The following is a 15,866-nucleotide window of genomic DNA, read 5'->3' on the forward strand; positions in this document are numbered from 1 at the left end:
TACTCTCTACTTTCTACTTTTCCTCAAGTACAAGAACTAAGTACTTTTCCTAGCTCTGAATGCATGCAATAGAGTGTTTCTTCCTTCAGAGAGAAAGCAGTGATATTTAGTCTGAGAGGACTATAAGTGAAACTCTGACCCTCCCCTTAACTCCCCCCTCTGTCCCTCTCTAACAGGCTGGCAGGAGGAGGAAGAGGCAGAGGAGGGGAAGCAGAGACCCTGAGGAGCCCCCGCAGAGACGACTCCGTGAGGGAAGCCCCAGCCCACTGCCCTCCACCCCCACCCCCCCCACAGGCCATGCTGGAGGACGTCCGGCTGAAGGTGAGTCCTCCAGATGTTTACACCAGTTTGGTGTTTCTGTTAAAAAGACTCTGCTGTGGATCCATGGTCACCGTACACATTTATCCCAAACCACTACGATACGATGACCACCTCTCTCTCTCTCTCTCTCTCTCTCTCTCTCTCTCTCTCTCTCTCTCTCTCTCTCTCTCTCTCTCTCCTCTTCTCTCCTAAAGGTTCAGCAGACCCAGCCAGGACCCCTCCCGGAGCCTGAGGGGGCCACGACCCTGGCCCTCCTGTCCGAGCCCTCTGGCCTCTCCCCCACTGACTTTGAAGCAGTGTCGGAGAGGATCATGGCCTGGATGTCTCACACTATATACAGCCGGGAGCTGTGAGCGTCCTCCAGGAGACAGGGCCTGGTGCCCCCCTGCTGAGACAGTAACACACACACACACACACACACACACACACACACACACACACACACACACACACACACACATACACATACACATACACATACACATACACATACACATACACATACACACACATACACACACACACACACACACCTTGTATTACTCTTTAGTTAGTAGATAACTTTCAAGCATTTGTATATAATGTAGTTAAGTTAAGACTCTTTACGTTTTTAGATAAGTATTTCATGTTTCAGTATGTTGATAAGTTTTACATTTTGAATTGTTCATTTGTTTGTGGGTACGTTTTAAGTATTGCATTGTTTAGTGTGTTGATAAGTTGTAACATGTTTTATTCCTTTACGTTTGAACTGTTGCAGTTCCTGCAGTGTTGGTGAGGATCATGGCCTGGATGTCTGACCCTCCCTTCAACACACAGACACACACACACTCACACTCATACACACACAAACATATGTTATTACTTTTTAGTTTTTAGATTTGTTTCAAGCACTTATGATAGAATGTAGTTAAGATAAGATTCTGTAAAGATTTTAGATAAGTATTTCATGTATGTTGATACGTTTTAATTGGTTATAGGTTTATGGATACTTTTTAAGTATTGTATTGTTTAGTGTTGATAAGTTGTAACTGTTGCAGTGCTGGAGATGATCGTGGCCTGGATGTCTGACCCTCCCTTCAACTGGGAGATGTTAGCGTCCTGCAGGAGAGAGTGCTGCACTGCTGAGACAGGATCACACACACACACACACACACACACGGAAATTATACTTTTAAATCTAGTGATGTTTTTATTATGTCATAAAACAATCATAGCATAGATTGTCATTAAAAAACATAATATAGTCATTTAAAAAAAGTCTTAATTAATCTAAATGTATTATTAAGTATCATAACAATACCACAGTATGTCTTCAAATCATTGATAATTATAGTCTGTCTTGAAAAGATTCATCTAGAATAACTATTAACTCTATTTAATATAATGTCTTCATGACAGAGTAAAGGGCTTTAGGAGGCATAGAACTCCTTGAAGCCTTTTTCCTCTTTGCAAATTTCCCAACATTCCACCATGTGGATTTTTCACCTGACAATATCAGTATATTAAACTGAGTTAAAACATGTATAAGAAGATGTATGCAACTTCAGCCACTAGAGGTCAGGAGCGCACAACAGAGAATATAGTCATAAAAAAACATAGTGAAGTTATTGATAAAGAAAAGTATAGTATAGTAAGTCAAAAAAAGGCTATACAATAAATATAGTAATTAAAAAAAAAATATATATATATAGAATGTCATAACATTTCACAGTACAGAACATCTTGTTAAAACATTGTTAATATAGTTAAAAACATATCAAATAATATATATTTAAAAGATCTTAGTAAAGTATGTCAAATAAAATAACTGGTACTATGGTATTTCATATATAAATATCAGTATGTCACGAAAAATACATAATATATCTTGTAAAAATTCAATGCATGCTATCTAAAAACATGATTAACATGATTTATAACAGTATGCCATAGAACTGTCATAATATAGTATGTCATAACACATAAACTATGTTACTAAAAAGTCATAGCATAGAATGCCGATTAAATAACTTATTATAAAGTATGTCATAAAAAGTGCTAGTATAGTATCCTATAAATAAAGTTATTACAGTATGTCATTTAAAATTAATATTATATTATGTCATATAATGTCAATTCAGGCCATTATGACAGCTCTGCCTAACCTCTGATATCAGGACTGCTTTTGTCACTATTCTCCATTTGTCTTCGAAGGCGTCATAGGAGCTGTCAGATTCAGAGCACCTGGTCTGGAGTCTCAGAGGAAAACACTGCAGAGTTCACCTGCTCTCTGCTGTCTCCTGGATCATCCCTGCCAGCGGCAGCACATTTTGGCCTTCTTTGTTCTTACTAATGGACATACTTTACTTTTTTTTTACAATAAATACCTTAAATGTACTTCTGTTGTGGGCCTTCTCATATTTGCCATGACCTGTGAGCTGTTTTTTTTACGCTTTAAAAAGTCATCATACAGTATACTATAATTCCTTTATTACATAAAATAATGGCAGTGTTGATAAGGTGGAAAAAAGTGACGTTTTTTATCACTCTTTAGGCTAAATTTGGACCGTGTCATTTTTTTTCACTTTTTCAAATCTGCCGAATCTGTGTTTCACTTTCCAGGATAGGTCCTGACCTCTTCTTTCTAAGTATTATTATAATTGCATGGCTTTGTCTTAACATATCCTGATATGGACAGCTGAAATAATTTTCTGAATGAAAAGATTGAGTGCCTATTATAACATTCCAATATGAACAACAGGAAGCAAATATTTGGATGGAATATTGCCAAAGGGTTAGCCATGGTTAGACCTTCGTTAGGACCTCATATTCGTATTCATATTATGTACAAACTCTAAAGTCCACTGAGACAAATGTTACATTTGTGATATTGGGCTATATAAATATTGATTGATTAACTTTTATTTCAAATAATTAACACAGACATATTTATTACAACACACAACATTATTTGTTTCATCATTGCATTAAATAGTATTTCATCAAAAGTAATTGATCATTTAATGTCAAAATAATGATGATGATATAATATTTCATAACAAATAATTGTTAACACACTTTGTCATAAGTTATAGTAAACATGTCCTAAAAATGATAATATAGTAGTAGGTCATGAAAAAGTAAACTATAGTCTCATAAAAACATTCTTGATAGTATGACATGTCATAATTATATTCTTAATATAGTGGTCTCATTGTCTGGTGGGATCAATAAGGATGTTTTATGGCCTGTGCAATGTGAAACTATTGATCCTGAGATTGCTCAATGGCCTCAATATACAGTCAGTACAACCTAAATGACCTTGGCAGAAAGGCAGAACATTGAACAATGCTTGTTAATGATGTGCCTTTTGAATCACAGGAAATTTTAAAATATTTGTAGTTTACAGTTTTTAGATAGGCCTTCTTCTTAGCCAAGCAGTTAGCTTAAAATATGAAAACTCTAATGAAAGCATGCATGGCTATTGAATGTTTTTGTTTTATCACTGTATTGCTAACAGAAAAGAAGATATTAATTAACGCAAGTATAATTTCAATGGGACCTTCAGATCCATCAGAAGCAGCTGAGACATGTGGCAAAAAAGCTAATACTAGCTTACAGCTGTGCTAGCATACAAGGAAGAGTAGCAAAATAAGGCAACATTTTATGAAGCCTAATCACAGCTAAAGAAGCACCAGAACAACAACATTTATCTTAGCCACTTATCAAAATATTTTTGAATGTAAAGACTATTTGTAAGCCGTAGTTAACTTCAGCCGTCAAGCTAACATGTTAGCCAAATAGCACATGCTAGCACAAGTCAGTCACAATAACTCTCTGAGGTTCTTTTCACTGTATTGTGTCATTTCAATAACACATTATGAAATTGACAGTCTTGCGGAGAATACCACCAACATTATAGGTCTCTACGAGTGCTTAGACTACATTTTGTCTGTAGTTCAGTCTGTCAGGACTTGGGAACTGGAGTCCCAAAAGTACGGACTGGTATTTTGAAAGGTGCCATTTCCTCTCTTTGCCGAGGTGCCCTTGAGCAAGGTGCCAGATCGCAAAATCTAAACTTTTCTGTTGGTCGGTGCTTTGATGATTAAAGAGGATTTTATTTTCATTTCCATTTTCCACTCCTATAGCTACCCTATTATATTTGTAACCTTTTATGCAGTATTTTGACATCCAACTAATGGATGTATTATTCTTACCTCCACAATAATGCAGTTGGCATTTGTAAAATGCAGTTCTACTTCCCAGTATTCAAATTGCACTAAGGTCATGTTCATGCATACATCAGTGTAATATAGACTTTATTATCCCAGTGGGAAATTTGCCTTGAACATCACAGTGTCTGCCAGAGGTGGGACCAAGTCATTGTTTTGCAAGTCCGAGTCAAGTCTCAAGTCTTTGCGCTCAAGTCCGAGTCAAGTCTCAAGTCTTTGCACTCAAGTCCAAGTCAAGTCTCAAGTCAGGATGGGCAAGTTCAAGTCAAGTCCAAGTCCTAAACTTTGACAAAACGAGTCTTAAACAAGTCCTTATGTGCTTTTCAACAAATGTAATGACATCGATCAACAGAATAATACTTAATAATCAAACTGCTCTTTATTAGTCACATTCATAATGTAATAATCCATTTTCTCTCTGCTGGTAAAGTAACGTGTTTTTCTCTATTGTAAGAGGGATCAGTAAGGTAAGGCTATCGTGACGGTTTGATTCAGAAGGAGTTTAATGTATAAGATCCCTGATGTTAAGGTAACCAGAATGTTTATTTCCACTGTGTACAACATGTTATAAGGGACCCACTTCTATCTTTATGCCAGGGATAATGTGCAGCGAGGCGGTCTTTATGCGGAAAAAAACCTGAATCTACATCCCTCTGCAGGTGGTACTTTAAGTATATTTTGATGATAATACTTTTCTACTTTTACTTGAGTAACATTTTGAATGCAGGACTTTTTATTGTAACCGAGTATTCCTACACACAGGTACTTTTACTCAAGTACAAGATCTGAACTTCTCGCACCTCTGGCAATAAATCCTGAGTGGTTACCAAAAAAAAACCCTGCTCGGAAGGCTATTTTCATTTTACAAATCCTGCACTCAGCTTTGCTTTCTCCAATATCATTGAAATGCAGCCAGATGCTACTTATTTTTTCGGTTTTCGCAAATGTCTTGACTTTTTCCGACGCGCTTGCATTTAAATCCGTCTCCCCATCTCCCCGTGGCTCTGTAGCTGGCCTGTACCACTACACCTGCTGTCTTTGGAGCGTCTGCCCCCCACCCTTCTTTCACATAATGGTATGATCCTAGTGTGTCCTCGCATATGATTGGCCGCATGGTGGCTCAGCAAAATAAAGTCCCGCCCCTGCCTGCATGGATTCTCAGCAAGAGTTGCAGCGGCTGAAGATTCTGTTCTCCCCGACGGGAGTCTGCTCTTCTAGCGGCATCTCGCGATCGGCGTGTTGGAGACCCCTGAATTAAATTATCAAGTCACCTCAAGTCAGGAGGCTCAAGTCCAAGTCAAGTCCCGAGTCATTGGTGTTCAAGTCCAAGTCGAGTCGCAAGTGTTTTGTGATTTTGTCAAGTCGAGTCCAAAGTCATCAAATTGGTGACTCGAGTCTGAATCGAGTCCAAGTCATGTGACTCGAGTCCACACCTCTGGTGTCTGCCATTTTAAATCACAGCAAAACAACAATAAAGAAAAACATTCATCCATCAATTGCTAATGCCCATCTACACTGTAAAAACTGTTCCGATGGTGAAGTCAACAAAACTCAATTTTTTTATGTAATTTACTTGCCCTAAATTAGTTTTTTTTCAATGTGCGTTTAAATAAGTAACACGTAAGCAACAATGAGAACATGTTTTAAGAACTCATTAATTTGTAAATTAATATCACATTTTCTGAACTTTCTTTAAAAAGACGTTTTGGAAAACGTAATAAAAATGCTTTTTTCAACGCCACGGTCATGCCACGCCCTCAAACGAGAATAATAATTTTGAATAATAATCAAAAAAGTGTGAGACTTCCTGTTCCGCTTTGCAGCGGTTCTTCAGCAGTTGGACACGTGTTTGCGTTGGATCCTCCTCAAACCATCGTAAAACAAGTAAGCATGCCACCTGAGTTATTAATTACTGCTTTTTAACTAGAAAGTGTTATTTACTTTTCTTGTATTCACTGTTTTGAACGAAACATCGACATTTTAATGCATGCCAGCGCCATTACTGCTGTTAAAGTTAGACTCAGCCCTGTCGTGCTCATGTAGTCTATTTCTTCACGCAAAGTTGTTGGGCAAAGTTTGCATCAAGTGCTTACCGACGCAATTCTGTTAAAAGTGGTTAAGTTAAGAGTATGTATTAAGAATCAACTCCGCAAACTGTTCCCCTATGCCGCTCTAATGCTGTGTTCACACCGGACGCGATGCGACGTTTGGGGGCGGCGCGATTACATGTAAAGTCAATGCAGAGACGTGGACAGACGCAAATTCGCTCCGACGGCGCGCATGAAGCGGTGGACGCAGCGCGAATCACACGATTGAGGCGATTGAACGGTGCCGCGTTAAACGCGAGAGTTCAATTTTTTCAACTCGAGCGTCAAATTCACGTGACGCGTTCTCGCGGAAGCCAATCAGCGGTGAGGATCTCAGCCGCCGTCACTGACGTTCAACCACACAACATCAACCGTTAGCTGTTAGCAGTTAGCACACAGAGCTCACAGCTCCTCATATCCGTTCAGAAACTGGACAAAAGTTAAACAAGTACAAACCACAGACTGTCTGTGTCATGGTGAATACAGTCGCTGCTTATTTATGTCTGTAGGCCGTTGTTATGAGTGTGGAATGAGCATATACAACGTTAGCTTAGCCTGGTTGACCCGATCTTCATTCAGAAAACAAGCATTTTAAAATGTGTTTTGCCTGCCGTCTTGTCTGCAGACTTGTCAAAGCATTAATTCATGGTTGTTACTAACCGGTATCAGTATGTTGTTACTTCGGCATCATTTAGAAACGTGTATTACAATTTAATCACGGTAAAATATGTTCATTTGTTGTAGTTGTAGCTCCCGAGCCAGCGCGTCTTGTTTGAATGATGCGAGTGAACGCAGCATAATGCTGCGTTCACACCGGACGCGATGCGACTATTCGCTTCGCTCTAATCGCTCCTATCGCATCGCTCTAAACGCTGGAGGTTCACCGCGGCTGCCAGCTGTGTTTACTCGCATCATTCAAACAAGACGCGCTGGCTCGGGAGCTACAACTACAACAAATGAACATATTTTACCGTGATTAAATTGTAATACACGTTTCTAAATGATGCCGAAGTAACAACATACTGATACCGGTTAGTAACAACTAACAACCTCTGAATATTTGTAATGTTCAGAGGTTGTTGTGTTTAATATTCATGAGAATATTTGTCATTGTTCAAATGATAATAAACAAACATATAAAGCATATTTGTCCACTCATATGTTGATAAGAGTATTAAAAACTTGAAAAATATCCCTCTAAGGTACATTTAGGACAGATAAAAAATGTGCGATTAATTTGCGATTAATCGCGATTAACTATGGACAATCATGCGATTAATCGCGATTAAATATTTTTAATCGACTGACAGCCCTAATATAAATACAATACCGTTTTAAATGATAATTGTGTTTTAATGTTTGATTCCATTAATTGAATTAAATATGTTTTAATGAATTCTACTGAAATGATTGTTACATTGTCATCATGTAACTATTTTGTTCTTTCATTTGCCTCACCAGAAAACACACCTCCTCTTGAAGACATTTTGCCTCCTGCTATGGACTTCAGGTTCACATTAGGTAAGCCCTTGAGTGTGTCAGAGTTGTTGTTTCAGAGGTTAATTCAAGACGTGTTATGTTTACATACTAATATAATGAGCATCAGGTAAACGTACCCATTTCTATTTTTTGAATCACAGATGGGATGGAGATGTAAACTATGCAGCACTAGTGTCACCACTCAAAGTGATATTTTAAAACATTATCGACTCCATCATGGAACCTTTGGACAGAAACGTGCCTTGCCCTGCATTCATGTAGACTGGCCTGCGCTCTCACTTATCAAGATAAAAGTTGAAATAATCGTCTGTTCTTTTTATTCTAGGACCCATGTGCCACTTTATATACATCTCTGAGCATGAGGTGGGGTTAAAAAGAAGTAGTTGGACATTTTATGAACTATATCAATATCATGACTATTTGGTTCATTTTCTTGCAAACCAGCCTTTTTTTGATGGCTTAAACCCCTTGTAATGCATGTGAATAGCACCTCTGTTACCGTCTGTTAACAGCTAATGTAAACTGGCTCGTTATGTTTTCAAGACGGATTTGATTTTTGTTTTGAGGAAAACACATGGTGTGTCCTGATTTGTACTCAATTTAGTGTTTTATTTGTATTTACAGGGAACAGCAGAGGTCGAAGTGCACCAGGCTCGTGATGCACAGCATGAAGTGATACGTTGCCCAAGAGCCAGATGCAGTTATAACCATCAAGTAATAACCATGTGTCTCCATGTATGTTAATGTGTTGTGCTTTTAAACAAACTTGTTACTCTTTTATGACAACTGTTTTGAAATAATCACATTTTAATAAAATGTATTAACATGTCCATAACGTTCCCTTTTTTAATTTATTTGTTTAATCTGCAATGTTTCAATGCTATCAAATATTTAAAGGGTTGGATTGAAATCAGGAAGAGTTTGTCGTATATAGGTTCCGGCAACTCAATTGTGTTTTATAATTTACTTTATTCTCGTGTGGTTCTTAGCAGATTGTTATTTGCATTGGTTACACTTAATATCTGGGCTTTTAATTGTAGGCTCATCTCATCTTTTCATATGCAGAAAAAATCACATTAGTGAGTTTACCCAACTCCTATAATTGCTTGGAATCGCTTGACACATATTTTTTAAGTTTTAGCAAAGTAACACATTCTTGAGTAGAGGAAAACTAAAAAAAGTACATTTCACCAACTCAAAAATTGCAAAAGTTGACTAAACTCTTAAAATTGCTTGGAATCGCTTGACACATATTTTTTAAGTTTTAGCAAAGTAACACATTCTTGAGTAGAGGAAAACTAAAAAAAGTACATTTCACCAACTCAAAAATTGCAAAAGTTGACTAAACTCTTAAAATTGCTTGGAATCGCTTGACACATATTTTTTAAGTTTTACCAAAGCAACAGTTTTTACAGTGTAGATCACAACAAAGTGCACACATAGCCCCATATTTAATAGTAATAGACGGAAAATAGGAGATATAAGGCAGGCAAATATTTCAACCTAGGGGATGGTAAGTACTGCTACAAATAAGCTGCTGCATTGAGGTAGTGGGAGGGCATTATAAGACACAATCACAAATGCAAACAGATATCAGAACACAATCTACTATACAGTATAATGAAATGAATTGCAAGATCCACTATGTTACACCTTGCAGCTCTTTGCTGTTCCAATTGCTTTGATGACTCTTATAACTGCATGCATGCTGTGAAGGAAATGTTTATTTTGCTATCTGTTCTTCTTCTTCTCTCTCTGTGTGTCTTTGATGTTACCCTGAATGCCCTCTGTATCGCGCTGATTCATAATATCAGTTCACATTTTCTCTGGCCCCTGGCTAATGTGCTTTGGTAGATCTCTTGATTGGTACAGTAAGTGTAGTAAAATGCTTGAGTGTGCAAAGTGAAGTCAAGGTTAGCTGTTCCGCCCGAGTTTGACGCTCTATCTGATTCCAAATGGGGATATTTTCTCTCCATTTATCTGTCCAAGACAATGTCCCTTTCAGATAGGTGTAAGCAAGCCAAGGCTGCACTCCTACCTATTAGCTCTCCTGACTTGTCCTCTTGTAGAAGACATGAATCAGCAGCATGTTAAGCAGTAAAAGCTCAATAATATGCATCTTTAAGAGTAGATTGTTCTCAAATCTGATTATTCTATGTTTCATTAAATGCTTTCCGAGAAACGTTTCTCTCCATGAGGTAAGATCATCTGTCTGAAGTGGAATGAAAACCACCTGAGTTCACCTTTTATGTTCCTGATCCTGCATTTTGGTCCACTTCCTTTTCATTTGTTGTATTTTTTTGTGCATGTCATTGCAGTTTTCTTTATTTATTTTTAAATATTTGTCTTTGATCATTACATACCTTGTTACTGTGTGGCCCTCCTATGTTTCATGTCTTCTCACGAAATGTCCTTGAAACTGCTGTGATGATGCAACGTCAGTTTATTTGGTGCAAAGCTGCACAGTGACAACAGAGTAACATGAGGTGGTCCCTGGAATACTCCACCAACATTGTACCACTTGCACATCAAGTACTTGCGCCCCTCTAGTTTCAAGGGGTGACTTTTAACATTTTGAAAAGTGACCAATCATCTGCATTTTCAGTGGAGTGTTTCTCTCACTGCCCTTCAAGAACTGAGTTTGTTATCTCAATTTCAAAGCAAACATCCCATTTGTATTGTCAAGTGCTCGAGGGTCTGCAGCATGTGCTGTTAATGCAGATACACATCATCTCTTAACTCCTGCTGGGAATTAATCTATCCGTCTTCCTTCTCTCCTTCCAGTTGACCAAAGTATGTTTGAGAACTCCGTTGCCCAGCAGCAGAGTCCTCAGACGTCCAGGCCCGGCCCCCCCTCGGCCCGCCGCCCCCCAGCATCAGCTAGCCACAACCTGGGGTCCAGCTCTGTCGACTCTCCTTCCTCCGGAGGACAGCAGAGGCTTAAGAATGCCATTAACCTGGGCAAGGCTGTCGGGGCAAAGGTGAGCTCAGCCCAAGGATTCACTTCTTTACACCTCATGTATTCTTTAAACGCTTGATATTTGGGTCATAGAGTACATGTAATGTCTTTATTGCTGTACCAGTGGAGTTCATTTGAGTACTTTTTGTCTTTTCTGACTTTCTTTCTTCTTCCTCTCTGTCTTTTTTCTGTCTGTTTGTCAATCTTTGGCCCTTCCTTTTCTTTCTTTCTCTCAGGTCAATGACTTGTTAAGAAGAAAGGAGTCCAGCCACCTAGGGGACATTGGGGTCACAGAGGTCAACAAGAACGTTGATGTGGTGTGGAGCTGTATGGAGCAACTCAATCAGACCACTGCAAACAGGTAAACACACACACATATTTCTCCTTTATATTGGTGTGGAGGAAAGTACTTATTGTTGGTCAGATTAAACTTCTCAAACTTAATTTAAACTTTAATCTTGAAGACAATCACAAAGTAGTTTACAGACTCGTTAAGACAGTTTTATTTTTTATTAGACCTTATAAAAGGTAATTTGTTGCTCCTATTGTACTGTATGTATTTCTTTTTGTGGATACATTTGTAAAAAAAGTCACAAAAGCTTCCAAGGCTATGCATTCAATTATTTTGATTAAACCACTGAAAGACATATTTTCTGTTAAAATATGAAATGACCCTTTACTGACAGAAGAGTCTATAACTGTAAATAAGGCAGGAAAGGCAAAGGATTTATTATGTTTCCACTGAAATGGGGTTATAGAATGAATAATGACAACAAAGGCACCTGTGAGACGTCTGAAGTTCAATAACTCTGAAGTATTCAGCTTCTTACTCGGTCAAAATGGTAATGCCTTTAACTGTGTATTCATTCCCTGCTCACATGCACACACTCATCCAGGTTGTTTTGCATATCATATTTAAGGATTTGTTCCAGAAGTATTTTTCTTTTGTCTCTCCTAATAAAAATAATTCGAGTAGAAGTGATTTTTGAGCAGCTCTTTAAATACATTGAATCTTTACTGGGTGGGTAAATCTGTTTTAAAAGGATTTAAAAACAGATTTAAAACCAGAATGCGTGGAAATAAATATGTGGCGTTTTCAAGCCCAGAACATGTAAGAGCATCTTTACAGCATGACCTCATTCATCCCATCATTTCTTCTTGAGGATGTTAATTACATGCTCAAAAATACGACTACACTGCAGACCAGACACACATTCTGAATGAAATTAAGAAAATAATCAACATGACTAGCAAAACATTTTCAAAGTCAGATCCCAAGCCTTAAGTTAAGTTAGATTTTTCATATTTGGGCTTGGTAGAAGTTATCTTGGTAGAAATTATCTTGGTGGAAGTAATCAAATATTTTTCAAAAAGGCCAAGTGTAGTCGAGCCATTAGAAGTCCAAGTTCAGTTGCACGGTCTTTTATGATTTTTCTCAAACCAAGTCTAAAGTCTTCAAATGTGTGACTTTGTCTGTCTCGAGCCCAGGTCATCTGAGTCAAATCCCACTTAGGCTTTATTCAACTGGCCCCTTGCTTCTCTGGATCACTTTGATGCTCAATAATGTTTTTTACTGTCTGTTAATATCTCTGTATCAATTCTCTCCCCCAGTCACATCTCTTCCTTCGACTCCTTCCCCCGGCTGGACCCACCACCCCCGACGGGGAAGAAGCGTCTGCCCCGGGCTCTGAAGACCACCCAGGACATGATGATCTCCTCTGACCCCGTGGTCTCCTCCCCGGACCCCGCTGACTCTTCCTCCTTCCTCTCCTCTCCCGAGAAGTCGCCCCTCATCGGCCCAGAGGAGCCGAGGAGCAGTGAGGAGCAAAAGGAGGACGAGGGGTCAGAGGAGACCCCCCTGGGCCCCGCAGAGAAGAATGCTGATCGCTGGGAGAAGACGGGGAGCAACGGAAAAGTCCATGGAGTCACAGGTGGAGGAGAAAACGAGATGGAGAACGGGAGCAGTGACGGAGGCGAGGAGGAACATCAGCCCCAGCTCTCTGTGCCGGACCTCATCAACAAAGACCCCCCGATGGTGGAGCCCAGAGCCAAGCCCTGCGACGTCTGGCAGAAAGCGTCGGGGCCCGAGTCCCGTCTGGCCTCCACCCCTACGGGGAAGACCTCCTGCCGCATCAGCCTGGGCGAAGACATCCTGCTGGGGAACGGCGCCCCCTGCAGTAAAGAGGCTGAAGACCTGGAGCCCCACCCAGACCTGCTGTCGTTTGAGTAACAAGCCAGATTCCAGATCAGTACGTCTCAAAAAGTTTCTGCTCTTCATTCCAACTAAAGAGGTAATTCAAACGGACTGATGGAGTACTGATCAAACATTCACTGCCACTTTGAAATACTTCCTGCTCCAGGGTTTGCTTTAGGGAAAGGGAACACTTCCAGGAATCAGGACATGGCCCGGATCTTTAGGAACTTTTTACCAAGACACTGCAAGCTTCATGCAGAGGGATTACATCATTTAACATTTCAAACTATAAAACACACATATATTAAGGATTCCTTTTTTCATTTAGTGTTTTAACACTTCCAAAGTTTTATATCATGTAACCTCTGCTTTAGTTATGAAGAAATATCAGATAATGAATTTAATTGAAGAAATGAAATATCCCTTTTAATGGGCGGAATAAGTAAAAACTACTCAATTCTGACAAAGATTATTACTTTTAAAGAATGTATTAAGTTAATATAGTATCATGCCATTCATTTTAAAAGGGATATTTGCTTCATAATGGTCACACTGTAAGTCCATATCCTACATAAGCTTCTACTATGAAACCAATTACAACATATATAAAGCAATATCTTTTACCTTCAATATAAATATAAGTTATAGCAGATTTTTCGTCAGTGTCATTTCCAGCATGAAAACTGAATACACAAAGAGGGAAACAAGATGGAGTGTGGACGTGTTAAAGATGGAGAGGTTTGGGGGGGGGCTTCACTTTCAGTTCATTCGGTACAAAATGTCTTGCAGCAGTTTCTCAGATTGTGTCAGGACTGGAAGACTTTTGACCCGTACTGTAGCTTCATTCATATTAAGTAATGTATCCCCCTATTGGTCCAGAAGGAGGTATACATATTCCCCTCCTACACTGGCCTCTGGCACAGACTGTGATCCTGAAAATGACCTCTTTTTATTTTTTAAAGTAAGATTATTGACCTGCATCCCAATCAATAGGTCACCTCTGTTTTGATTTATTTATATTTAAGAAATCTGGGATAGTAATTTTAAAAAGAAAAACAAGCAGGTAAAATAAGAAACAGTGCCAAAACCATGCAAGATTTGTAAGAGTTAGGATTTTTGAAAGGACATGTATTGCTCTTTGCTGGATCTGGATTAAACAGTGTTTCCTGGCAGCAGCAAACTGAGTTTCAGAACGGAGGAAACCAATACTACATTTAAAAGACTGTTGGTATTATGTGGTGCTGGCATATTGCAATAACAAATGAGGCAGCTTTGCCCTGGACCCCAGTCAATATGAACTAATATGTCCTGAGCAAATATTGGTAGAAACAAAATTGAGCAATTTGTGGGACCAGATTAAGAGAATTTAAATGAGCGCATCTCTGGTCCAAAATGAGAATGACTTTCAGGCTTCATTACTGCTGACATTTTTTTATTTTATGAACTGAAAGTAGAATCATATTACACCCCGAAACCTGACAGAGTCTGGATGAAAGGATGTGCTGCTGAGAAGTTGTTTTCCAGCTAAAGAGCCCGAGAAGATAATGAGCTGTCAACAGAGAGAGATGAAAGGTGTGCTTAATCACAGAGTGACAGACCAAAGACAAAAGAATTAGCGGCTCGATCTTGTTTTGTCAGATTGTTTTGAGTTGAAAGGAAGCAATAATTCATGAGGAATATATAATCTTCTCCTTAATGTTATGGAAAAATGTAAACCAAAGTCAGAGCGTTTCAAAGATTTAATAGCGATTCACTGGCTTGTTTTTGATTTTCGGACTTTTCTGACTCACCAGAGACTGAGTCAGGTGTTCAGCTGCTTAAAGGTGAGCTGATATGAACACTAAATAACCTGCTGCTGCGTTATCTGCTTCTACTGAATCAATGTGTGGCTGTTGCAGAAGCTGTCTTAGAGAAATTCTGTATTATATCAACACTATTATCCGAGCATTAGTGTGTTTCAGCGACGTGCAGTCAGTGGAGGCAGGGGAGGCAGAGCCTCACCTGTCATACTCCAATGTAACGGAAAAACAACTAAAGAAAAACGAAATAGTAATAATAATAAAATGTCTCCACTGATCTGTGTTGTAAGTGTGATTTATGTATGATTCTAATCGCTTTTTATAGTCAAAATCAGCAAATTTGCCGAGCTCCGCTACGGGAGCGATGACAAGTGAGGCAGGCACGTGCTCTGCCTCTCGTAAGCCCACAGTAACTTGCTGGAGCACGGGCACTAATTTAGCGCGGGCACTTATTTTGTGAGCGCGCTCAAGCCAGTTACTGTGGGGTGAGGTGAGGCACAGATGAGATCTGCCTCACCTCAGAATGCGTCACCCCACAGAAACTGGCTGGAAAGCGGGCCCTAAGCACATGCCTGTTACCATCTCACTGTAGGTCACCAATGTAATGTATGTAGATCCCTTTATTACATTTATCCTCGCCATCCATAGTCTCTAAATAACTTATTTCACGTATATATGATATTTAGGCTCGCTGGTCTCAACGGCAATGAAAATGCACCAGGGGAGGCAGCCATAACCTCTGCCGCACTGAAGGGGGCGCACGTGAGCCCACAGGTTCTTGTTGCTACTGTAATT

At 39.3% G+C, this 15,866-nt stretch overlaps 1 protein-coding gene across 1 annotated transcript; it reads left to right on the top strand.

Moving 5' to 3' along the window:
• Nucleotides 1-10,772: 10,772 nt before the first annotated feature.
• LOC117495492 (uncharacterized protein C1orf226-like) lies at nucleotides 10,773-14,621 on the top strand. Its single transcript, XM_034146772.1, has 3 exons — nucleotides 10,773-11,100; nucleotides 11,315-11,439; nucleotides 12,690-14,621. The coding sequence occupies exons 1-3, from the start codon at nucleotides 10,915-10,917 to the stop codon at nucleotides 13,306-13,308; spliced, it is 930 nt and encodes a 309-aa protein (XP_034002663.1). The 5' UTR covers nucleotides 10,773-10,914; the 3' UTR covers nucleotides 13,309-14,621.
• Nucleotides 14,622-15,866: the final 1,245 nt, after the last annotated feature.

This window comes from Trematomus bernacchii, unplaced genomic scaffold, assembly GCF_902827165.1.
Source record: "Trematomus bernacchii unplaced genomic scaffold, fTreBer1.1, whole genome shotgun sequence".
Taxonomy (NCBI): Eukaryota; Metazoa; Chordata; class Actinopteri; order Perciformes; family Nototheniidae; genus Trematomus; species Trematomus bernacchii.